At 40.1% G+C, this 26,731-nt stretch overlaps 1 protein-coding gene and 1 pseudogene across 1 annotated transcript in view; one reads left to right on the top strand and one right to left on the bottom strand.

The window, feature by feature from the left end:
- Positions 1-26,731, top strand: part of SLC45A2 (solute carrier family 45 member 2) — a 38,469-nt gene that overhangs the window by 9,278 nt on the left and 2,460 nt on the right. Inside the window, exons 3-6 of the mRNA XM_004058980.5 lie at positions 11,196-11,521; positions 20,713-20,856; positions 21,764-21,887; positions 26,073-26,284. Coding sequence (XP_004059028.1) covers positions 11,196-11,521; positions 20,713-20,856; positions 21,764-21,887; positions 26,073-26,284 — 806 coding nt within the window. The remainder of the gene's footprint in view (positions 1-11,195; positions 11,522-20,712; positions 20,857-21,763; positions 21,888-26,072; positions 26,285-26,731) is intronic.
- On the bottom strand, positions 2,774-4,535 carry LOC109023871 (26S proteasome regulatory subunit 10B-like; annotated as a pseudogene).

Genomic DNA, 26,731 nt, shown 5'->3' with positions numbered 1-26,731 from the left:
CTCCTGCAAGATTCGTAAACTCTCCCATGAGGGTTTACCTGCAAATTCCCCATGGCTTCTAATTCATTGCCTTGCTGTTAGCAGGCACTTAAACATGTTAGTTGTGTAAAAGGAGACCCGAGGGTTACATAACCCTGTTTATAATTCATGGTTTTAAATGACACGACAAATTGCATCAATTAGACAAATATGCTCATTTAACTACTTTGTCTCATGACCAGCACTGAACCCCGAACCTCAGCCGACTGTCTCCAGTGCATGTCTTTGCTCATATAGAAGCAGCAGAGGTTGTGTGGATGGCTCAAAGCAATTTCTTTCCCCAACTAGAAAAACGACTTAAAACATCTTCCTCTTGTAGGACAGTGCAGTGGAGTCTCTCACTTTGTTTAAGGCTTAGATTCTAAAGTCCCCAACTCAGTGACAATGACAATCGACATTATTCGTAAATATCTCTCAGATTACTCATAAAATACAATATGCTTTGTTTTGTGTGTACAAACCTGCACATATACATATGCAAATTTGTCTCTCCTTTAATATTTACTCCTGAAATTAATAGAATTACCCATACTATTTAAAATGTTACTCTTGTCTTTCTTGCAATCTCTCTCTTTCTCCCTGTGTTCAAAGTGTGAATAGTTGAATTCTGGTGAGTTAAATGTGGGATATGTGATCCCACTGTGGTATCCTCACTCTGAATGAAAAACTGCATTAAAAGATGAGTGAAAATAACAAGCAGGGCCTTGTCCCTCTGCCCTGTCTTTGCATACATGCCAAACTTTTTGAATTTACATGCCCTTGACAAAGAGATAACTACAGCATTCCACTTGAAGCAAACATTTTCTGGCAAAGGCATGTTCAGTGTCAGGGCCCATTTTGATTTTTCATCAACAGCAAAATATTATTCACCCAAGGAATCCAATCATCCCAGTAAATTGAAATTCTTTTTGTTTGTTTCACTGCTGTGGTTCTGTTCCAGCATTTCCAAATGCTTCATAAATAAGCATCCAAGGGTTCATTACCAAAATATTTCCCAGCATATTTCTGACATTTTTTTGGATTTTCTAGAGAAAAGACTGTACTGGCTCCTAGGGAGACATTTAATTCCTCTAGCTACTATCTTTTATATTTAAAGGCAACTCTATCCTCCTCCATCCCTGGCATATGTGGTAGCCATGGTAGGTTTGGTGGGTCCACCCACATCTTCTCACCACACAGATCCTTCGCTCCTGGGTGCACCTGAGGCTGTGGAACCCAGTGAGCTAACAGAGTGGTACTCACCAGGGAAGACTGGAAATCCTTTTGTGCCCAGGGAGTCTAACCAAACGTATTTCTGCTACTTGAACCCAAGACTTTGCTGTTCTTAGCCGTGGGCTTTCTTGCTTCGTGGGAGACTGGGATCAGGCATGACAGGAAAGGCCAGCCCTGTTCAGCTCCTGGTTCCTCCTACTCACTGCAGAGTAGCCTCAGCATTTCTGAGCTTTCGTTCCTTCACAGGCTTGCAAATCTCTGCACCATGTTAGTTAATAACCACCTTGCAAGGGTCACAGGCACAGCACAATGAACCGTCTAAAGGATTTCATCTAACCCAAAGAGATCAAACGCCAAATGTTTATATTTACTTGATTTCCGCTATCCCCACTACGCCTGCAGACATTTTATTTGTAATGACTCAGTGAGAAACTTGCCCCATTACACCCTTGGAAGAAGAATGGGTAACTTGTCAGATATCAACTTCTTTTAACTTTTGTTTTTTAATACTTCAAAGTATGCACAAAAAATGCGAACATGCAACAAATGCTCTAAATAGCAAATAATTAAGGGCTAAGAAAAGAGTCTTAAAAATGAAATTGAAACAAGAGACTCTTTGACTAAACCTTTTACACAGAGGAAAGGAGTCACTTCATGTTTGAGACTGTTTTAACCTTTTCTCTTTTTCATCTTTAGATGAGTGGTTTTGTTTCATCAAACAAAGCCTTTGAAGTTCCACCCATGGTAGACTTTCACATCTCCTCATTCAGGCAGCTTGGAAAGGATGTGGCCAGGGCAGAAACCAAGGATACAGGGATTTCAGCTTGTGGATAAAAAGGGTGATTTATGCAATTTAGGGTGATTAAGTCTCCAAATTGCCATCTCTTTTCCATTCAAATGGGATCAACACAACTCTCAAAGAATCTCCAAGTCAGATTAGAGAAGTGGGAATCTGGGGGACTTTGTCCTCCCTGTTTCCTCTGCTCGAAAGTGCTTTCCCAGGTACCAATTGGCAATTGGCTTTTGGCCTCCTTGCTTTGTTACTCTGATCGCAAACACACACCCCCAGCCCTGACTCCTGTCACAGAGGTACCCATCATTACTTGACACTGTATTATTTTTTCATTTATTTATTTCTGTAGGTCTGAATCAAACAGATTTTATTCAACTTTTTAGAATGAGGAAAACAAATGATATAAAATAAGTCACAAAAATGCTTTCTTATCCTACTACCTCAAACCATTTTCAATGTTTTACAAAATGCTCACCTAGCAAATACGAAAAGCTTCAACACATTCTTCTCTTGTAACTTCTGCTGCAATAAATGCGATATTAGCAAATATACAAACTTCCATATCAGTCCTAAAAGTTGGATTACTGAATTATTATACTAATTTATATGATGTTACTCATATTTTTATTCATACACTTTTAATGAGATCATTGGCAATACATATAGTATTTTCTTTAACTTCACTTTCACATTAAGCCAATGTCTTTTATATAGCCATCAAAAAGTAAATTACACAGGTTTATAGTTCAATTTAAGCTCTAGCGTCTTAGAATCAGCCACTTTCTAACCTTTCATGATGCCTTCCTGTTTTGCAAAACCATGATCAGCATGAATTGCAAACATACCTCCTTCAGTACAAGCATTTCTCAGGTCTCCTCCATTAAAGTCATCTGAAAACTTCACAATTACTCCATAATTAATTTCACCATACTTTGCAAGGGGACTTGCATGGATTTTCAACGTGTCTAATCTTGCTCGTTCATTTGGCAAATCAATATGTATTTTTTTCTATCTAATCTTCCTGGATGCAGCAAAGCAAGATCCCGTGTATTTGGTCTGTTGTATTTTAACTCTGCGCACAGTATCAAATCCATCCATTTGATTCAGTAACTCCATTAAAGTTCTCTGAATCTCTCTGTCAGCTGAAGTACCCTTGGAAAACCAACAACCATCAATAGCATCTAATTCATCCATAAAAATGATGCATGGTGGATGGTCCCTGGCATAATTAAACATTTCTCTGATCCAATGAGCCCTTTCACCAATGTGCTTGTCTACAATAGAACTAGATACAACCTTTAAGAAATTGCAGTCCTGGCCAGGTGTGGTGGCTCACACCTGTAATCCCAACACTGTGGGAGGCCAAGGCAGGTGGACCTGGGCACCATGGTGAAACCCCATCTCTACAGAAGATACAAAAATTAGCTGGGTAACTTGGTGTGGTAGCTCTCACCTGTAATCCCAGTACTTTGGGAGGCCAAGGTGGGTGGATTACCTGAGGTCAGGAGTTCGAGACCAGCCTGGCCAATGTGGTGAAATCCCGTCTGTACTAAAAACACAAAAATTAGCCAGGCATGGGGGTGCATGCCTGTAATCCCAGCTACTCAGAAGGCTGAGGCAGGAGAATCGCTTGAACCCAGAAGGTGGAGGTTACAGTGAACCAAGATCACGCCACTGCACTCCATCCTGGGCAACAGATGAGACTCCGTCTCAAAATAAAAAATAATTAATTAACTAATTAAAAATTAGTTGGGCATGGTGGTGCACACCTGTGGTCTGAGCCACTCCAGAGGCTGAGGTGGGAGGATCACTTGAGCCTGGGAGATGGAGGTTGCAGTGAGCCAAGATCACAGTACTGCACTCCAGCCTGGACAATAGAGTGAGACCCTGTCTCCAAAAAACAAAGAAAAAGGAAAAAAGTTGCAGTCCAGCTGGCCAGCAATAGCTTGTGTGCCAAGAGTGTTTTTCCTGTTTATGGTGGTCCACATAACAAACAGCCTTTTGGAGGTATTATTCCTACACGTTGGAATAACTGGGTTTGTAAGTGGTAACCCCTCAATTCCCACATCTATTCTGATAGCCCTCCAATCTCAGAATAAGAAACATCCCAGGATCCTCATGAGACATGTTATAAATCAGTGGCTCCACCTCTCTTGGTAAATATCTTATGATAGTTAGTGTAGCCCTATCCAAAGCAACTCTTGTTCCTGGCTTCAGCTACTTTTATGAAGCTGTCGACGACAACTCCCAACATATCTTGGTCCATCTGCAGCTTTAACAATGAATTTTTCTTCAGTTAATTGTTTAAGCATGTTACTCACAATCTGCCCAACACTTTTTAGGGCCTTCAGATCATTTTCAGACTTTTCATACGGCTTGGTAAATTCTTTGAATTGTTCCCTTAGCTCCTTAAGATGGCGCCCACCTCCATGCACTCTGGCAGCTTCTTGCTGTAGTCCTGAAATATCTTATCTCTAGGGTCCACCATGATGAGAAGTGCTATTTGTTTATTGTTTATTGTCTGTCTCTCTAACCATCATATAAACTCCTCAAGTACAAGAACATTGTGTTTCCTGTTCATTGACCACCACTATCTTGAATAGTGCTTGGAATATGGAAGGTGCTCAAAAAATATTGGTGGGATGGATATTCAGTTTTAACATCCTAATTTTATTAATGATTAAGCTGTGTTGTTGAGAGGTAAAGTGGCTAACCCAAGGTCACACAGCTGGTTAATGGTAGACTAGGGGTAAAACCAACCAACCAACCAACCAACCAACAAGCCAGCCAGCCAACCAGCTAACCAAAGATGTGGTTCATGAGTTAGTCTGGATTCCTCTAAAAGTTGAACCCCAGAGGTTTGTATACAGATAGTTTATTTGGGAAGGGATTCTAGAGAGCAAGAGTAAGGAAATGGTAGATAGGAACAGGCCAAACAATAAGCATTACAGAGCTGGCTCTGAGGAGGCTTAGGAAGGGCACCAAAGAACTCTCCATGTAGGGGATGAATGAGGGAAGATTAATCCAGTCTGTACTGACTGACTAAGGGTGGTACCATGGGTTTTGTAAGCCCTGAACCCCAGCTGTTTCTGTCTTCCCTCAGGTTAGGCACCATCCAGATGCACCTGTTCAGTGCAAAGCTGACCGGAGCTGGCTTAGATTTGGTCACTGCAGCAGCTGCTGGAGCAAGGGAGGCAGGTGGGGACCGAGAAGGTTTGCAGTGGCTCACAGGGGCTGTCTAACTCAGCTGATGACTTCTAGTCTGCAGCTTTTTCATTCTAGCATTTGTGCTCTGTGCTCCCTGGTCACCACTAGGAGGAGTTAAAGCATTTTGCAAAATACTTCACAGTGTGCTGAGCCATTACAACTTAGAACTGGAAATATTAATTCTGTAAACTTTAAGAAAGCTCAAGACAGCCATAAATGGCTCCAGAATGAGGCCAATTAATGCCTGACCTCCTGCACAGCCTTTTCTTCCTGAGGTTCTTACTGCCTCCATGGGGTCTGACCAGGAAATGAGGCACCTATCTTCTTGCTCTTGGATCCCTCAAGGCTTCCAGGGGAGGCTCTGCTCCTCTCTTCCCACCCTCCAACTCTAGCTAGGCCCATCAAGCAGGCAGCAAGACCATCACCGCCTAAGGGATTTACCAATATGTGTGCACCCATCATGAATGCTCTGTCTAGCCTGGGAAGCCTGGTTCTTAAAGCACATTTTCTAATGAATCTACTCTCGATGCCTTCGCAGCCTAAGGGCTTTTGGAACTCTGAAGCAAGACGAACCATTCTTATTTCTCTGCTCTCTACTGTTACATACTGTCCTCGAAGCAATGAGGCATCCTGGCCCAGCTTAAATGTGAAAGAAGGGCCCAATGAGAGAAAGGGATGCCAGGATTAGAGGTAGGTGGATGGAAACAGTGAGCAATATTTTAAACATATTATCTCAGCATCTTTGAAGAGAAAAGTTGCTTTGTAAACCTAAAGAAATATCAGATCAGCTTGTCTGGTCAAGCTGGTCTTTGACCAGAGCATATGTATCATTTTTTTTAAATTTTAATTTAAAATTTTTTTTTCTTTTCATTGGGAACACAACACATGTATCATTTTGACTGCTTTTTCTGTACTCAGCCTCCAAGAGGGCAGAGGTCATGTCTGTCTTGCTCATTGATGTATCTCAAGTGTTTAGCACAGTTCCTGGTGAAGATAGGTGCTCTAACAATTTCTATTGATAAACAAATGGGTCAAGGACACCACACACACACACACACACACACACAGACAGACACACACACACAGAGAGAGAGAGAGAGAGAGAGTAGCTGGTACTTATGTTAACTGTCCAGGATTTAGTATGTACCTGGTGGGAATAGGTAGGAAGCATGCACCTAATCTGACACTTTCATTGCTATTTTTTTCAACATGTAGAAAAGAATCAGAACGCCTTTCTCATGAACCCCATGGGAAGATGGGAGTTCTTTAGTCTGTCCTCCTTCAGAGGTAAAGTAGCAAACAGCACATAGCTAGCTCTCATGACTTGAGCTGTGTCAGCCCTGGTGCTGAGCTTGCTAAGCCACACACCTGATGCCTGCAGGCAATTACAGGCAGATGGTAGGTGCAGAGTTTGATTTAGATGGACTCTCTTGAGTTTCCTTTTGTCCTTTAGATTCCTTGGTACTGACAGTTTCCCAGTTTCCCATTTTACCTATCATAGTTGTGGACTAAAGACAATTTTTTACATATTTCTATATATTTGGACTTCTTCCAGTATGGGCCACTGTTCAAGTTGCATCATTAGTTATGAAATATGACATCTGTCTTCTAAAGCCATTTATTCTGCTGAGTTTGACAACACAGCCTGGCTTGGTGAGGAAGGGGCCAGCTGGACCACTTCTGGCGCTTCTTTGTAAAAGCTTGTTATCTAATGTGGCAGCAGATGTCCTCCGAATGCTCTGGCTTATGGCTTGCCCAATAGCCTGGTGATTGATTCCAGTGGCCTCACAGAGGCTGATTTTGGCAGCAGAGGTAAATACAGTCTGGATGTAGGTGTGGGAGCTGGTAAAATGGTAAAAACTATCAGCCTTTATCATAGCGCAATTAGGTTTTGTTGGGGAGATTGTCTTTGAAGATAAAACTCTTGGCTTAAGCAGAAGAAGCAAAAGAAAGGCCTTTAATGAATTCCTGCAGCCCTCTACTGGCCCTCATCATATCTGAGGCAGCAAATAGATAAAGTTTAAATATTTTTTTCCAGTGTCTTAATATTCTGTTAGGATAATTCCCCCAGTGGCCCACTTTGCTTTCCTGGCATGTCCTCTTGTACTATTGTAACTTGCAGCTACAACTACTTCAAAACAGTAGCTTTGGGACAAATAAGACAGTTCTTCACTTTTTTTTTTTAACCCCCTTCCCTAAGATAAGAGAGTGCTAATAATTCTCTAAGTTATAGATTATGTCAAGGTTTTAAATTAACACATTAATAAAGGAACCAATGGGGAAGATATAAGAAGAGTTTCCCCCAGGTTCTTGCAGGAAATATGTGTGTGTGTGTGTGTGTGTGTGTGTGTGTGTGTGTGTGTGTGTGTGTCTAGCAAAATAAAAAATGCTAGACTAAATATGAACCTGGTTGACCTTCTACAAGACAATAAAAGCATAACCCCTCTGTAATACTTTTGGAGTAATTTCCCTACCAGGCTACAAAAACCCTATTCATATCTGCAAACTACCTTAATTTTACAGGACTGCAAATCACTGTGCTTTATCAGTTATGAATTGTGGGTCAAATATCCTGTGACAACAAAGTACCATTTCTCAAGAAAGGAAATTAGTTGGAAACTGCTGTCACCTGGCCACTCAAAAGAGTGATGCTTGGCCCAGCAGCATTGGTGTCAGTGGTGAGCTTGAAAGAAATGCAGAATCTCAGGCTCCACCTTAGACCTTCAGAATCAGAACTTGCATTTTAACAAGGTGCCCACATGATTTGCGTGCACATTAAAGTTTAAGAAGGCTGCTCTAGAGGAATATTTTAAAAATCAAGCAGTTGCAAGTTTTACACTTTCCAACTTTGAGATATATTTTACTTTCTTGATACTTGCTACATGCCACAATAGGGTCAGGGATAAGCCCAGGTCTCAGCCCTCAGAATAATCCATTAGTTCTAATCACTGGGCCTAAAATGACTAAATCCTTTCAGCAAGTTCCAGGCAGGCTGCCTTCAGCCAGTTCAGTGCAGTAGCTATCTTCTGCTTCTAGGGGAGGCTTTGGAATTAGGGTTACTATAGGAAATCAGCAGGGAGCTCAGTTTTGGGTCTGGTTCTGCCATGGTATGTGCTGGGGCTTGACATGGATTATTTGCATTAATCCTCACTAAACATGAGGAGGCAGCACCACCCTTGTTTCTCAGAGAAGTGCCCAAGAGCATGTGACTAGAAAGCACAAAGATAGGAATGGAAATCAGGCACGATTCCAAATCTCTTCTTCCCTCTGTGTGGTCTTCCATCACAGAGTCACTAAAGCTCATAGCTTTCTGATCTAACTCTTCAAATCTCCTTTTACCTCCAAAATTTTTTAATTCATTGATATATTGAACTCTTATAACTTTCATTGCTAATGAAGAGAAATCCTGTCAGATTTACTAATAATCGACATCACCTTGTTACCATTAACTAGCACCAATAATTGACTCTTCGAAACTCCTCTGTACTCTGAGTTCCCAGCTCTGAGTTCTAGCTTATCATTTATTACTGTTTTGAAAGTAGCTTCTCCCATTATGTGCTTCTCCCACTTGAAACCACCTTCTGGGGAAAAAAATGGGAAACTGTCTTTTTTATGTTTATATCCCCAGAAGTTTGTAGAGTCATTTACATATATTTAGTGCTCGATACATGTTTATTGAACTAAAGTAAACCAGCAGACATGCAACTGCATCAGGAAACTCCCCAATTGTAGGACTCCATTTTCCAAATTAATCTCTAATACAAATCCATCATTATATGCATATCCTTATATTTTTTTCCATAAAATAAAACTACCATTCCATTGCACGGTGGAGGATTTATTTCACATATCAATTCTTTCAAATGAGCAGGGGTCTTCTGCTCTATATTCTTCCAACTGAGGCAACCAGTAATGCTCAGTTGAACAAAAGTTTGAAAGATAGAGGCATAAGTGATAAGAAATTGAATGGCAATGTGAAAACCCTTGATCTGTTTACAAATGATAGTTTTGAAAAAGGAATGTGTCTGTCATAGGGTTGACTTAGGTCAGGGGTTCTAAACTAGGGGCCACTTTTCAACCTCCTTCCCTCAGAGATATTTGGCAATATCTAGAGACATTTTTGGTTGTTGTAACGGGTTGGGGAGCAGACTTAATACATTCTTATTGGTTGATTGCTTGGCTTGACGCATGACTTCTGATACCTTCTGCATCTCTACAATTGAATAGTCATTGTCTAATAATAACCAGAGGCACTACAAATCCCAGAACATTCTTCTGAATCAGTCATAGAGTGTGACTGTTTCAGGACCTTCTCTTTCTCTCAAATCCTGGGCACTTCACCATCATCTGTCCTTTATCTGTTTATGTATATGCTCATCACATATAACTAGACCATAAATTTCTTGCTTCCAGAGACTATATGTCTTACTTCACTGTGCCCCATTGGCCACAGTTTCTTGTAATTCTGCCTTAAAACACTTCAGCATTCAGGACATGCTAATGATGCTTTATTTTTGGAATCCAATGATTAGATTGTTGGTCCTCCTTAAGTAGGCTCTATGTTAAATTGCAACTAACCAGAATATGAAGTGACCAAAATTGTCCACTCTCTCACTAATTTGAATAAATTAGGATTCATGGTACTTGACATTCAGGTTTGTGTTCTTGAGGTCAGAGTTTATGTAACTTTAGATGTTTAGGGTTAGAGAGGAACTCCTTTAGTTCTATTTTCTTCCTTGATTCTCTAGCTTGTGAAGATATTGTCCTTATCTGAGAAATAAAATAGAGACTTCACTCATACACGCACAAAAAAAATCAAAAACAAAAATGAAAGCTGATGTGTTCAGCTAGATAAATTGTGGTTGGTAGGCATGATGGGAGTTTGATGTTTAAAGAATTTTGACAGGAGGATCAGTCCTACATAAGTTTGTGACATATGTAGTGGATGTGTCCAGCACTCAACTCTTTAATTCCCTCGACATCCCATAATATGTCCACTGCCCCCTCCCCAACCATGCTATCTCCCCACCTTTATCAGAAGTCACTGATGTCTGCACCAGAAGGAACATCTGAGGAACAGTTACTACTTTGGTGCTGAGTAATTTCTTGCCCATACCAGGAACACGTGTATTTTAAAACAGAAACTCAAAAAAGGAATAACTAATAATGGGATTTTAAATATCGGATAATTAGGGTTGAATAGATTTTGAGGAGCCTTTCCTCAGTATCCCTCAAGTGACACTATGTTTAAGCCTGAGAAGATAAAACAAGCACCAAAAAGACCTCAGGTTGGAGTCCTGTGAAATGATAATAGGATTTTTAAAAATTCATGTTTAAACTTTTGTTCTCATTATTTCCTGTCCCCAGCTATCAACTGGGAACAAGTACCTTGAGCTTCTAATAGAGGAAGAAAGACAGCTTTTGAGGGTGTTTCATCTTTGCAAGCTTACATCATCCCAGGAAGCTTAATAATAGAGAAACTACAAGTCATTTAATTTTATTGCTGTCAGAAATTGGTTTTCTTTGGGGCTTTTTCTGGTCAGAAATTTAAGTTCAAAAGCAGTCTAGAGAATGCACTTTGGAAAGGTCACGGTATCTGTGATGGTAGCAGTACTTAGTAAGCCCTTGCTACGTGTCTGGCCCCATCCTGAACAGTTTCATTTTCAAATCATGACCCTACTAGTAGGTTACTCTTTTACTATTACCTCCATGTTCTCTGGGTGAGGAAGCCCAAGGTCACAGCAAGTAAATACTAGAGCCAAAACTTGAACCCACATTGCCTGGCTGTGTGTTTTTCAGCCTCTTGCTGTATTGCTTTTCCAATCATATCCAGGCTGCCTCTGCTGTCTTCAGGGAGTTTTCCCACTGAAGGGGAGTGTCTGTGCATGAGGAAAATGAACGATAATTTGCTAAATATGCTAACATAGATTTTCTTGCTTTCCAGGTTTTGGAGGTGCCCTGGGTTACCTTTTGGGTGCTATAGACTGGGCCCATCTGGAACTGGGAAGACTGTTGGGTACAGAATTCCAGGTCATGTTCTTCTTCTCTGCATTGGTGCTCACTTTGTGTTTTATTGTTCATCTGTGCAGTATCTCTGAAGCCCCACTTACAGATGTTGCAAAGGGCATTCCCCCACAGCAAACCCCTCAGGACCCTCCATTGTCATCAGATGGAATGTACGAGTATGGTTCTATCGAGAAAGTTAAAAATGGTTACGTAAATCCAGAGCTGGCAATGCAGGGAGCAAAAAACAAAAATCATGCTGAACAGGTAAAGATGCAACATTTTTTCTTTACAAGGGAAAAATATTCTTGCTCTTTGTTGTTGTTGTTGTTTTTTTAATTCTTTGTTTTGTCTGTTTGTTTGATGAGAAGAGTTTCATGGGGTCTAATTGAATTCCCAAATCCCCAGTAGCTATCATCCCTTGGAATTAAAATTTTATATCTCAAAGAAAAATGTCTGCATTTTCCTCTGGTCCTCCTGTCTCTTACTCCTCTCAGAGCATCCAACCAGGGAAGATGAAGCCAGTTGAGAAAGGTTAGGCAACAAGAGAAGCCTAAAATCATCCTTAGGCCAGAAGAAATATCCTCATAGATTAGGATCATAAATTAGAAATTTTTTCCTCCAAATGGTAGCATCCTTGGGTTGGTGACTGAGTTGGGCATCGAATTTGCCTGTCATGAGTTGATTGGATATTTTAGTTCATTTTCAGTGAACTGCACAGTGAATTCATCAGCTTAAAATTTGAAATAAAACTCAACTAACTGCCAGAGAAATGAGACCATGTTCAGATGAAATGATCAGAGAAGAGACTAGAATTAAGCTGAGCAATATAGTAGCTAATAATCCCATGGGACTATTTAAATTAAAATAAAAATAAAATTAGAACTTCATTTCTTCAGTTGCATTAGCTACATTTCAAATGCTCAAAGGCCCCATAGGGCTTGTGGCTAAAATATAAGACGGTGCAGATGTAAGACATTCCCATCATTGTAGAACGTTCTGTTGGACAACACTGATGAAATAATTGCATTTTCCTTCAAGTTAAAATTGAATGCCAAAACCTCAGGGATATAGAACAAAGGATTTCTTGATTGACAAAAGGTTGTAGAAGACTTAAGTTCAAATCTTGGTTCCTCTAGCTGCTGACTTGTGTTATTCATTCAATGAATCACAAATAGCTACTTGCTATAGGGTAACCTAAAGATTAAGAGCACAGCGCTTAAATCCTGGCTATACCACCTCTGGATTGCATGACTTTGGGCATTTACATTTCTGTTAAATGATAAAATAATTCCATCTACCTACAAGGGTTTTGTGCAGGTTGCAGGGGCTAATTCAGGTAAAGTTACTTAGAGTGTTTGCAACCACATAATAAGCTGTTGGGTTTAGGTCTTGTTATTATGACCCTGGCAGAACACTAGAGTGCTTTAAGCACAAACAGGGAACACAAATCTGGACTCCAGCAACTTTCAGACAAGCTCAGTGAATCTCACCTTCCTGTGAGGTCAATTTCTTTTGTTGGCTTGGCCAGTCTATTTTCTAGGATTATTAGGATGTTCAACTAAGATAAAGCATACAAAGACACTTTTTCAAACTTCACATAAATATATCAATACATTATAATCATTATTCATTTAACAAAGCGCTTGGGGTACTGAGTATGTGCAAAACACTGTACTAGATATTTGGGGACCATAAAACTGACAAATGTCCAGTCTCTATGCCCAGGAATTTGCAGCCTAACACGTGGCAGATGCCATTTATACCATGACTCATAATACATGATAGAATATGGTAAATGCTATAAAACAATGTATCAGTTCAGATCTTTTAAAAAGGCACCAAGATAGGATTTGACATGTAAGAGATTCATTGGAGAAAACAGTGTGAAAGATAAAGTGGAGAAAGCAGAAATAGGAAGGGAAAGTCTTCTTATCTTGATGCAAGTCAAACACCTGTGAAAGGAGAAAGGAAAGGAAAGAGGATAGGGTAGGAAGCCTCTCAGATGCAGTGAAGTTTCAAGAAAGCTTCACTCAGGCCAAATGGGAGTCCTCCAGCCAAAGTTGCTCCTTAGAGGAGTCCCAGCTCTTGTAGGAACAGGCTAACACTAATACCCCCCGTCTTGTTAGTCACTATCTGGGAACAGCCAGGAAAGGGGTAACTTTGGCAGGAACAGGTACAGGAACAGAGTTCCTTGGCAGGAACAGGAACAGTGGATCCAGAGAGGCAGCATTCAGGGCTGTCGATCAACTGTGTTTTCTCCGGTAGGTGACCCAAATGGCACATTTCCAAGGTGGCCACAAATGGCAAAATAGCAATTGCTTTTAGTTTTAAAGAGGGAAGGATTGTGCCTAAATAAATGGAGAAAGGCGTCACGGAAGAGATCACCCCTGCGTTGTGCCTTGAATGATAGTTAGGATTTGAATAGAGATTTTGGGGGAAAAATACTTCTGACAGAAGAGCATCAGCAAAGCCACAGACATAAAAAAAAATTTTTTTAAAGCATGAAGCATATTTGTAGAAAGTATAAGTGGTACCATAGACCACAGGGTTTGTAACTTTAGAAATAAAGTTAGGAAAGCAAATTGGAGACACATTTTGGAAGCTTTTGAATGCCAGCATAGGAACTAAAATTTTATTAGGTGGATGATGGAGGTCCATCAAAACTAGTGAGGCGAAGGACTCCTTGATGTTAGCTTTTTTTGGTTGGTTTTTTGTTTTTGATATTAATCCAGCTGCTGACTACAGGGAATAAAGAGGTACCCAGGAGGGTTTATTTGGGTGAATAATAAGATTTCTTGGAATGAGTTGCACTGTGTGCTTGGTTCATTCACTTGTGCATTCTTTTATTCATTCAATGGCTATTAATTACACCTGCCAGACCCAGTGCTGAGCATCAGAAGACTAGTGAACACCACAGCCCTTGTTCCACCCCATGGAGTTGTCACCTAGAAAAGTGTGCCTATGTGTTATTTTGCTTTCTTAATCAAAGTTTAATTAGATTTACAAAAAAGTTGCAGATAGTAGAGAGAGTTCCTATGTATGCTTTACCAGCTTTTCTCTTATGTTAACATCATAGAGAACCATGTACATTTTTTAAAATTAAGAAATTAACACTGCTTCAATACTGTTAGGTAAACAGCAGACTTATTTGAATTTCACCAGTTTTTCTACTAATGCCCTTTTTTAAAAAAAATGTATCTCCATAGGCTATTGGGGAACAGGTGGTGTTTGGTTACATGAGTAAGTTCTTTAGTGGTGATTTGTGAGACTTTGGTGCACCCATCACCTGAGCAGTACACACTGCACCCAATTTGTAGTCTTTTTCCCCTCATCCCCTTTCCACACTTACCCCCTGAGTCCCCAACGTCTGTTGTGTCATTCTTATGCCTTTGCATCCTCATAGCTTAGCTCCCACTTATAAGTAAGAACATACAATGTTTGGTTTTCCATTCCTGAGTTACTTCACTTAGAATAATATTCTTCAATCTCATCTAGGTCACTGCAAATGCCATTAATTCATTCCTTTTATGGCTGAGTAGTATTCCATCATATACATAAAAGATACTTGCACACACATGTTTACAGCAGCACAATTCGCAATTGCAAAAACGTGGAACCAACCTAAATGCCCATCAATCAACAAGTGAATAAAAAAACTATGATATATATATATCAGATGAATGTCCATAATAAAAAAAATAGATGTTGACGTGGATGCAGTGAACAGGGGACACTTCTACACTGCTGGTGTTGATATAAACTTGTACAACCACTATGGAAAACAGTGTGGAGATTCCTGAAAGAACTGAAAGTAGAACTACCATTTGATCCAGCAATCCCATTCCTGGGTAATATCCTTTTTCTGATCCAATCTAGGATACCACATTACATTTAGCTAAGTGGTTTACAAAATTTAAAAACTGTACTTTATTTTAATGGTATTTTAAGGAATTTTTTTTGCTATGTATAGTCAGTAGAAAACCTCATTTTTTTGTATACAGTTATGTATATAAATAAAAGCAATACATCTTAGCTGTTAGTTACAAAAGTCTGTAAGTAGTTTTCCCTTGAGATCAAGTGCTTCCTCCAGTATTGTTTACTCTGTTCATTTGCTTAGCATTTTTCCAAAATAAATGCAAAAGTAAACTTCGACACTGCTCATGTTTGAATTGGCAAAATGGTTGAGTATGATCTGCTGAAAGGAGGCCTCATTCTATAAACATGACTGCCTTTGAGTTGAGTTGCCACAGCGCATCAACCTGCCTCTCGCCATGCCACTTGATAGGAGAATACAGTTGAAAAGAATAATCTGTTCATCTGATTCCAACAGTAGCTCCTATTTTAGGATGAGTGCAGTGTTTTTCATAACTGTAAGAGTGCAAGGAGGAACTACGAGGTCATTGGGATAAAGCCTTCATTTTATCTCGATCACACAAGTAGAGAAAATTTGAGATTTTAGGTCTCCTAATGCCTGGACTCAACCCCCTTTCCCGACACCAGGCTGCCTGGAGAATACTTGTACTCTTTGACCCTCCTTCACCAAGAAGCCAGAACTCTAAGATTACTAGTTGGACTGGAGCCCTTTGTGCATTTATGCAGGACAGCCAAAGAATCATGGAATATCTATATGATAACATTCATGCAGTCATTAAAAATGTTATGTTTCCGAAGGTTTACTAAAAATATATCAGGTAAAATATACATTACATGCACAAAACCATTTTTTTGGGAGAAAACAAAGCTGCATACATAGAGGAAAAAATGGAAAGGAAATATACAAAAAATGAAAAGTCTGGATGATAGGCTCACAGGAAGCTTTAATTTTCTATTTTTAAATCCTGCAATACATCCAAAATTTCTATAATAGATAAAAAATAAGGAAAAAAGTAATCAAATAATGTGAAAGTGAAAATTAAAAAATAATGTGGTGGTTTGGGGAACAAAACAAGGTGCGGTTTTACTAAATAAAAGTATATACGTGATAATAGATAACACCCTGATAGATTATCTGCCTCTTTGATGTCCCCTTCGATAGACTGGGACTCCCCCTCCAAGAGTCGCATAGGACAGGGGTCGTCCCATCCACCCAGAGGCTGCTGTGAGGATCAAATGAAATCAACTGAGTGGAAGCCTTTTGAAAGGCATGGAACTCCCACACGAGTACAAAAATAAATACAACAGATACAACGAACTTTCTAGTAGGGGCCACATGAAAAATTTTGTAGACTCTGAATGATCTTGTTATTTGGTTTAAAAAACGAATTGAGACCAGTGCAGTGGCTCATTCCTGTAGTCCCAGCAACTCATGAGGCCAAGGTGGGAGGAGCCATTGAACCCAAGTGTTTGATGCTGCAGTGAGCTGTGATCATGCCGCTGCACACTTGTAGGAGCAACAGAGTGAGACTCCACCTCTAAAAACATAAATAAATAAGCAAATAAAATAAGACAAAAAGATAAAGTAAGAATATAGCACAGAGTAATGCATCTTACTCTCAAAGCCATGGATTTGCACTTTTCTTCCAAATGTGTGCCCTGGGAGGTCTCCAGTTAAGCAAAGGAAGTCTGCACTTCCCCAGTGTCAGGGCCAAGGCTTCAGGGCTGTCATTGCTTGCCAAAGACATTGCTTTCCAAAATAAGGGTGGCTATGTAATTTAAGAACAAATTTTTCTTTTTTAATGGCAACAGGGCTGAATTATTTCAGAAGTTTAAACCAGATCTCATAAAATCTATCTCCAATTCCTCCATGTCGTCAGTTGCTCCCTTTAACATTTAAATAGTCTCCTTTTGAGGGTATGTTTGTGAAGTTTTCTTTCTCCCTGACGACTCTGTACCTTTTTCGCTTGTAAATTCATCATTACCCAGTCTCCCCAGCTGACAGTGGTGCAAAATAAATGCAGTAAAACAACTCCCAAGGTTTCAGAATCATTGAAAGGGTTTTACCAAGGGAATTGATGAGTCAGGAATAATATCCCAGCTGGGTTTTTATTCTGAGTTAAAATACACAAAGGGGCTTTGAATAATTACACTCTCAGCTTTTACAGAAATACTACGCACATTTTGAAAGCTCATATTTATTTTTAGAAGAAAGGAGAAATTAGGCTAACAATGAAAGCAGGCTGAAAATTATGTATAAGTCAGAAGCATATATTAATATTTAGAATGAGGCTGAATACTTGCTGACCAGATTCACTTTCTCAGTTTTGCATTTTTGGAAAGAGAGGAAGGAAAGTGGTGACAAACCATTTAGTTGGAGGCATGAAAACCAGGCTGTTGTTTCTTGGGCTATTGTTAGCTGCTTCTTTCTGTGGTTGAGGAAAAAGTAGTAATTCTGCACTTCATTTTGGTTATAATCATTTATTTTTACAGGTACCATATTGAACTTGCAGAAAAACAGTTATTTTCCTTCAATCCAGGGAGATATCTATAGTGTTTAACACTGATTATCACAAAATGAGTATAGTTATGGTCAGTGGGCTAGATACTGCAAGACTGATGAATTTTAAAAAATCAACTTACACAACAAAATTAAAATGGGTGAATATAATTTTCCACAGCAAAGAAGTAAAAAGCATGATTATATAAGGTTAAGAAGTATAAAAAATATGCTGTTACAGTTAAAATAGAAAATCTCAGTAGACTGTCTTATAAACTAGCCAGTACTCAATGTCATGATTCAGAATAAATAAAAATATGACAAGAAAGACCCATTACCAAATTGTGTGTGATGTTTATGGTCTCAGTGTCTTCAGGGAAGCTAATCAATTAATATTCCCAAGGTTTCTTTCTTCTCTTATATGACAAGATACTAAAAGCTATTATCATTTTTTGTATTTCAAAACAGTTGTATCAATAGTTTAAAGTTTCTCATTCTCTCAATGTTTCTGAAACCAGAAAAACTATAGCTTCTAGTTTTAACCTAATTTAAATCTAAATTAAGGAATCGGGGCCTATATATTCATTTTTTACATATATGTGTGTGGGATGGGCCTTCCTATAGTTAATGGAAAAATAGAATTAAAAGATAAAAATTAAAAAGAGTAAACTTTATTTCTTAATGTAAGCTCCATTGAGTTCATTGCTTACTTTCGTAAGCAATGATACCAGCCGTTTAGCCCATCCCTAAAGAACTGGGGGTCCTGGAGATTTAGCTATGTCAATGCAGCCTTTTTTACAATATTAACTGAAAAACCATGGGTGCCCTTTATAGATTTTTTTAAGATTAGGAAACAGAAGTCAGAAGGAGCTAAATCAGGACTGTGGGGTTGTTGCCTAAAGATATTCCATCAAAATTATCACAACATTGCCCTTGTTTGATGATAGGAATGAGCAGAAGCATTGTTATGGTGGACAAAGACTTCCTGGTGAAGCTTTTGTGTGTTTTTCTGCTAAAGCTTTGGCTAACTTTCTCAAAACACTCTCATAGTAAGTAGATATTATCAATCTTTGGCCTTCCAGAAAGTCAACAAGCAAAATGCCTGAGCATCCCCAAAAAACTGTTGCCATGGTCTTTTCTCTTGACCTGTCTGCTTTTGCTTTGACTGGACCAATTCTACCTCTCGGTAGCCATTGCTTTGATTGTGCTTTGTTTTCAGGATCATATTGGTAAAGCCATGTTTCATCTCCTGTTACAACTTTTTGAAGAAATGTTTCAGGATCTTGATCCTGCATGTTTAAAATTTTCATTGAAAGCTCTGCTCTTGTCTGCAGTTGATCTGGGCACAATACTTTTGGTACCCATTGAGTGGAAGGTTTGCTGAACCTTAACTTTTCCATCAGAATTGTGTTAACTGAACCAACTGAGATGTCTATGGTGTTGACTATTGTTTCTGCCATTAATTGTCAGTCCTCTTCAATTAGGGCATAAACAAGATTAACTTTTTTATTTGCATACTGATGTAGATGGTCTGCCCCTGAGGACTTCATCCTTAACACCATCTGGTTCTTTCCTAAAATGAGTTATCCATTTGTAAACTGCTGATTTCTTTGGGACATTGTCTTCATAAACTTAAAAAAAAATTAGTGTTTCACCATTCTTCTACCGAAGCTTCACCATAAATTTGATGTTTATTCTAGCTTCAATTTTAGTAGAATTCATGTTGCTCTGTTAGGGGCTTTTTTCAAACTGATGTCTTATCCTTCTTAGTGCCTCAAACTAAATCTTCTTCAGACATGCTATAACAAGTAGTACGAGTTTATATTGCTTCAAAAAATTTTTGGAATCCATGCATAATTTTTTCATAATATGCATTTTCCATTAACATATTGAAGACCCTGTGTGTGTGTGTGTGTGTGTGTGTGTGTGTGTGTGTGTGTGTATATAAACATATATATTTGAGTTCTACATTGTTCTTACTTCTAACTCAATGTAAGGCTCATTAACATGTTTCTGCTATCATTAGGATTCAGAGATATAACCTGGGAGGAGACATCTGGCTAAGAACAGGGAGCTGACTGGCTCTCTGTATTAATGTTCTAATGAATAAAAAATTTTCACAAACTTAGCTGCTTAAAACAACATCAGTTTATTATCTCACAGTTCTGTAGATCAGAAGCCTGGGTAAGCTGCACTAGGTTTTCTGCACAGGGTCTTACAAGGTTGAAGTCAAAGTGTTAGCAGAGCTGTATTCTCATCTGGAAGCTCAGTGGGAAGAGCCCGCCTCAAAGCACATTCAGGATGTTGGCAGAATGCAGTTCCATGTGGTTATAGGATTGAGGTCCCTGCTTTCTTGTGGACTGTTGGCCTGGAGTTGCTCTCAGCCCCTAAATGTCACTCTCAGGTCCTTTTCAAGTGGCTTACTCCACCTTCAAAGCAGGCATTTCTTGTGCTTTGAGTTGCTCTGACTTTCCCTTCTACTACCAGCTGGAGAAAATTCTGTACTTTTCAAGGGCTCATGGAATTTGGTTAGGATCACCCAGGTAATCCCCTTTCAATTAACTCAAAGTGAGCGATTAATAACCTTAATTATTAATATATCTGCAAAATCCCTTTGCCATGTAACAGCACATAATCACAGGGATGACATCAGGGGACCAAGATCATGACAGACATCTTGGATTTGCCTACTATGCTCTCACAGTTAAGAGACCCAAGAATTATAATCATCTAAGAGCTGGCTTATGTCTGTGACCTTTGTCCTTGTGCAACAGTTCTGTCATTCAGAGATAGGATGCTCAATGTCTCCTACAACTTGGCCTGAAGCTAGCACCATTCTCATTCCGTTTGCCCTTGTGTCCAAAGCCTCATTCTGGGCCTGAAACTGCCAAGCAGCCACTCGTGCTTAACAGAATACCTCCTGTGAGTCTACTCCATGGAAACCTAGTTCCATGTCCAGGAAAAGTGACACTTTGTGTGATGGCTGACTGACAAATACATAACATGTCTGTGTGCTCTGGCTTCCTTAGCTGGCTGAGTTTCTGCAGTGAAGATCACACCTCTGTTTCATGTTTTATTTCAGACTCGCAGGGCAATGACATTAAAGTCACTGCTGAGAGCACTGGTGAGCATGCCTCCTCACTACCGCTACCTTTGCATCAGCCACCTCATTGGATGGACGGCCTTCCTGTCCAACATGCTGTTCTTCACAGATTTCATGGGCCAGGTAATGAACGTGTCTCTGCACACAATCACTGTTACACATCATTTCCTCCATTAACACCTGTTGAGGTTCTTCTGGGCTATCCTCTAAGATTGGCACAGTAAGAATGTAGGAAAGGGTACCATCAAGAAGCTGGCTTACAGACAGGTATAGAAAAATGCTACTATACCCTGGACAACTAGAGGACACTACGGAGCCTGCCAGTATTTAATCAAATACAACAAATAGGGCCAATTGACGTGAGCTGTAGCAATCATGTCAGGCTTCAAAAAGGAGGGGTGGGGTTCAGGCCGGGCATGGTGGATCATGCCTGTAATCTCAGTGCTTTCGGAGGCCAAGGTGGAACAATCATTTGAGCCCAGGGGTTCAAGGATGCAGTGACCTATGACTGTGCCACTGTACTCCATTCTGAGTGACAGACCAAGACCTTGTCTCTTAAAAAATAAAATATGATAATAAATACACATAAAAAAGGAGGTGCAGTATGGTCTGGGCCTTGAAGGGTGAGTAGGAGTTAGAGGAATATTAGAGAGGGAGAAAACATTCCAAGCAGGAACAGGAATGGCCCATGTGGAGATGAGTCAGAAGCCGATTGGCTGTAGCAGAAGATGAGTGGTAGGATTGCCTAAGTCAGGTGGGGCCAGCTGTGAGATGGAAGGAGGAATGTTAAGGATCCGAGAGAGTGTTGTTGAGATCTGATGCAGCAAGCATTAGATTTCCGATAGGTCCTTGAATGAAGATGTGATAGGATGGAAGGGGCGACTTGGTCATGACAGCATCAGCTCTGTACTCTAGAAAGGGTCCCTCAGGCAGGGACATTTGCTCCCCAGGGGTGGAGAAGCAGAGTGCATGAGAAGGGGTTCTTACTACATTGCATTTGTACCTCAACAGCCTCCAATCTCTCTTTCAGATTGTGTACCGCGGGGATCCCTATAGTGCACACAACTCCACAGAGTTTCTCATCTACGAAAGAGGAGTCGAGGTTGGATGTTGGGGCTTGTGCATCAACTCCGTGTTTTCCTCACTTTATTCTTGTAAGTCTTTCTCTCTCCTAAGGATGTCTTCTAAAAGTTTCTGGTCTAGCACAACTTGGATTTGATATTTCTATGTGTATTTCCTACTGTTTAAAATACCAGATTCTTAATAAATCTATGGACGTCAGGAAAAACTATTACCTTAGAAAGGACCATATAAGGATCCTTTTTTCATCATGAATTCTAGGTGTCATTTCCTCACTGATTACTTTGCTCTTGGAATCAGTGGGTTCCTGATCAAATTTCTCTGGAAAATGAAACGAAATCTTTACAAGATGAAGTGTTGGATGGATGAGTCCCAGCAGGTTCGTGTTCTACTGGAGCAAGATCATTGGTAGCATTTCATAGATAGGCTTATCAGATTTGTAGATGATACAGAAGAGAAGCAATATTAATATGACAGGTGACAAAGTCAGCATGCAAAATGACCTTAGCTCAGATGTGTAACTGGGTGGGTTATAGGAGCACCACACCAGGATTGGGGACAGCTGGCTTTCCTTCCCAGGTGCCAGCTTTTCTGAGCCTCTTAACCTCCACTTACCTAAGTTGCAGCTGTGAAGACACTGAACAAAGGGATTTCTGCTACTGTCTTTATGTAAGTCCAGGTGGCTGTGCTACAACTCCAGGGCATTGCACAGGCTGCATTGTACTTGTGACTGTGTATGGATATCTCCAAGCTCTGTATACATTGAGTTAAGTGAAATGTCTGGCCTGAAAAATGTATGCAGTTCTCCTAATTATAAAGAGCTCCTATAAAGAGCTCTTCTTCTGCAAGATTGTAAGAATAACTGACCCCCTACTCAGGGCTCTGGGCTTTGGACAGGTCCAGGGGACAGCAGGGATATGGCCCAGGTGAAGGAAGTGGGAAGAGATGGGGAGAATCCCTGTTACCATTCTCAGGAGGACTCGCTCTGTCACTGTCAGCCTGCTTCTTGTGAAGGGAAAGCGTGGATGTATGTGAGGGCCCCTTCCCCTTCCCTTTACCTAGCCATAGCGCAGCAGGAAACCTGCCTCAAGACCTCTTAAAAATTTAGCCCAATTGGGAAAATGGGACCTCATATAAACATGCAAGAAGTTGATGAGCCCAATAATCACATAACAACAACATTCATTATTTTAAAATTTATGATACTCAAAGAGTAGTGCTTAAAGATTACATTTATTTAGCAAACTCTTTTCTTCCTCTTCGAGTGTGCAAACTAAGAAAAATCCCAGGAGGAAGATTTCAAGCACTTAAAATAGAATAAAAGAATGTTAGACTAAAAGGGTCTAGTAAATTATCCAGCTTAAGTCCTTCATGATTTCAAGGGCTGAGGGGACTATTTACTACTACCCTCATTCTTTTTTTTTGTTTTTCTTCTTTTTTTAAGACAAAGTCTCACTCTGCTACCTGAGCTGGAGTGCAGTGGCATAATCATGGCTCACTGCAGCCTCAACCTTCTGGGCTCAAGCAAGTCCCAGCCCTCTGAGTGCCCGGGACCACAAGCACATGCCACTGTGCCTGGCCTATTAATTAAAAAAAATTTTTTTTGTAGAGATGGGGTCTCCCTACATTGCCCAGGCTGGTCTTGATCTCCTGGGCTCAAGTGATCCTCCTGTCTCAGCCTCCCACAGTGCTGGGATTACAGGCATGAGGCACTACATCCAGCCCTACCTTCATTTTGTCAGAAAAAAAAGTGTCAATCTAAACTTATTTTTCCTCAGGGAACTCCTACTAGATAACATTCCATTAGTCTTGTCTGCATAAATTTTATGGCATTTGAAACTTTAAAGCATATTATTTTTAGGTCCCTTCTAGTTAAAAGCGTTTCTAGTTACAAAATAAATTATTAGTTGAATAGTTTTCCAAAGTTTTATTAATGTATAAATCTATGGGATCCCTACCATTGTAAATTCAAATCAACATTTTATTTATAAAATACCAGCCAGCTCTGCTCAAGGATTTTAGGGGTTCCCCATGCCCATAGGATAAAGTCAAATTCCTGAGCTTTTCACAGTTTGGCCTAGTTCATACGTTGCCCTTTTTCACTCCCATATCAATTAACCACCCTCAATGACCCACTATGCAGACTTTCTCATCTCTGGGTATTTGCCGCTGCTTTTAGTTTCTTCTGCCTGAACTGCTCTTTCTACTTCCCCAACTGGACAACTTCTAATAATGTTTTTAGATCCAACTTAAATATTACTTCCTCAGTGAAATCATTCAAGTTTTCTTCCCCCTGCACCTCAACCCACTCTGGGCAGAATCAATCCTTTCCTTTCCTTCCAGAGCTCACTATATTACCCTCTATTTTGGATTCATCACATAACATCAGGAGCAGATTCAGAGTTTCTATCCACATGGAGGTTGGCAGGACAATCTGGCTGCTGAGGTGGAGAGTGCTGATAGGGACTTGTTTCTAAGCTCCTTTTGTATACAGCAGGTACAGGTATACCAATTAGAACAACAACACTGAGTACTAAGATATGGCCAATTGTTCATATCATAATATCATACACTACTAGTCATAACTGGTGCTTAAGTCTATAATTTCCCCTCAGTCCTGAAGAGAGGCATTGTGTGAGGATATGACTACCACTGGGTATCAGACCCATCAGAGGGCAATGCAAGCTTGGCCCTGAAGTTCATTGAATTATCTTTGTGAATAAAGTATTCTTTGCCAGACTTTCAGTCTCTGTACTGAAGTTACTTATGTTTCCAAACACCTCTTTGTCCTACTTTGCCTTCTCCTCTGCTGGCATATACACTTGGATAAGAGCATTTCCCTAATGAGTATTGATGGTATCTTTTAGGTATTGAGATACCTTAGATTACATTTTCTGTATAAATATAATTATTAAGCAAACAGAAACTGTTCTAGCTTTATTCTCATTTTTGTATCCTCAACCTTAACAACAGTCCTCCAGTCATGGTATAAGTTTAATAGAGGAAGCAATGTTGCCTACTTGTCATTTCCAGATCTTTGTCTTCCATCAGTGTGAGACAGTGTTTAGTTTCATAATTGATTCAAATGTACTGCAAATAAGGTTGCTTGTCTACAAGGTGTAAGTCCAATAATTATATGAATAGATATAGAAAATGTCATTCTTAATAGTCACATTTCAAGCATCTGTTATTTATCCCCTGATTCTTGTGTTCCAGGAGAATGGGGCAGGGAAGAGATGAGGAATGTGTGGATTAAAAACAACTGATTAAGAAAGAAGATAAAAACAATTTAGGGATTTTCCTTGCCATTGTGGAAAACCTTGTAAAATGTTTTAAAGCAGAATTTTTCATTTTTAAAAATTAGCTCTGCCACTATACTGATATAAGCAAGCCAAGTTGACCTGCTAGAAGAGGAACCCAGTTAAGAGTCAACTGTCTCCTGCTCAGCCTGTCTTGTTGCTTAATTGGATGTTTTCTATATGCTAGGCACTAGGCTGGGTGATTTCATAGACACTTCATCTCACTTGATCCTGGCAACAACTCCAAAAGATGGTTTTATTATTCCCAGTTTTCAGATGAGGAAGCTGGGGTTTTGAGAAGTCAAGGAACTTGTTTACCAAGAGTTAGGGAGCCAGCGATGAGGAGATGCTGGGTGCTGTGGGAGCCCCTTACCAGTCTGGGAAGGATTGGCAAGTCAGGGAAAGTGTCTTCAGATAATTGCACATCTTTTACCTCCTTCTCAGGTGTGCAGACTCCATTCAGATGGGGGCTAAGAAATCATGAATGACTTAGATCATTCTGTAAATTTTGGTTGTTTCAATTTTCCCCAACCTGACTCTGGGTTGTAGGGCCAAGATAGGCCTGTGTTATTATTTTCGTCCTATGGGGCCACAGCCCATCTGATTCAGAATAACCCACACTTTTCTTGAAGCCCCAGGTTCCCATAGTTAGGTCAGATTTTCCACCACCTTTCTTGCTTCTTTTTGCTATCCAGCTGTCTGCTAAACAGTGCCAGATTCTTCTTTGTAGAAAAAAAATCAGCCTACCAAGGCAATTTCAAGCTGTCCTTTATGCAAAGGTCTTTAAAATGGTTCCAAAAGCCAGCTGTTTTCAACCCACAGATAAGGGGATTCTTTTGTTCCTGGCTCAGTATCAAAGGATGTCTAAAAAGGTGAATCTTCAGAAGAAAGGATTGTCTGAAATTATTAAATGTTATGAGGCACTGCCAGCTGTAATTTCTCCCTCTCTTCTTCCCACAGACTTTCAGAAAGTTTTGGTATCCTACATTGGATTAAAGGGTCTTTACTTCACGGGATATTTGCTGTTTGGCCTGGGGACGGGATTTATTGGGCTCTTCCCGAATGTCTACTCCACCCTGGTCCTGTGCAGCCTGTTTGGTGTAATGTCCAGCACCCTGTACACCGTGCCCTTTAACCTCATTACTGAGTACCACCGCGAGGAAGAAAAGGAGGTGTGCTGTCATTGAACCTCTGCCTTGGGTAACATCCAGACTCATCTGAAGGCTGGGGAGGATTTGGTAGCAATGTGTGGAGCAGAGCTGGAAAATAAGGGTTCTTGAAACAGCAGCAGTCAAATGCCCAACCAACTGCAACCATGATCTGGTACAGACATGCTCACCAGCCCAGCCCAGCCCAGCTGTCCTGTCCTCCTTATTCTCAACTCCTGCTCACTTAGGGAGCTGTAGGGCAAGAAGTGTTACTCCCATTTTTCTAATTAGAAAAAGGCTTGGTGAGGCTGAGAAACCAGCCCACAATTACACAAAGACAAAAAAAGGGGGACCCAGGTCTTCTATAACCACCTCATAGGTCTCCCTGGTGCCACCTGCAGCATTTCTAGATACCGACAATAAGGGTCTCCCTATCCCCAACTTTCAGAGGTACATAGTGGAATTTCTTGG

This window comes from Gorilla gorilla, chromosome 19, assembly GCF_029281585.2.
Source record: "Gorilla gorilla gorilla isolate KB3781 chromosome 19, NHGRI_mGorGor1-v2.1_pri, whole genome shotgun sequence".
Taxonomy (NCBI): domain Eukaryota; kingdom Metazoa; phylum Chordata; class Mammalia; order Primates; family Hominidae; genus Gorilla; species Gorilla gorilla.
The sequence above is the reverse complement of the archived record's forward strand: the minus strand, read 5'-3'. Positions and strand labels throughout refer to the sequence as shown.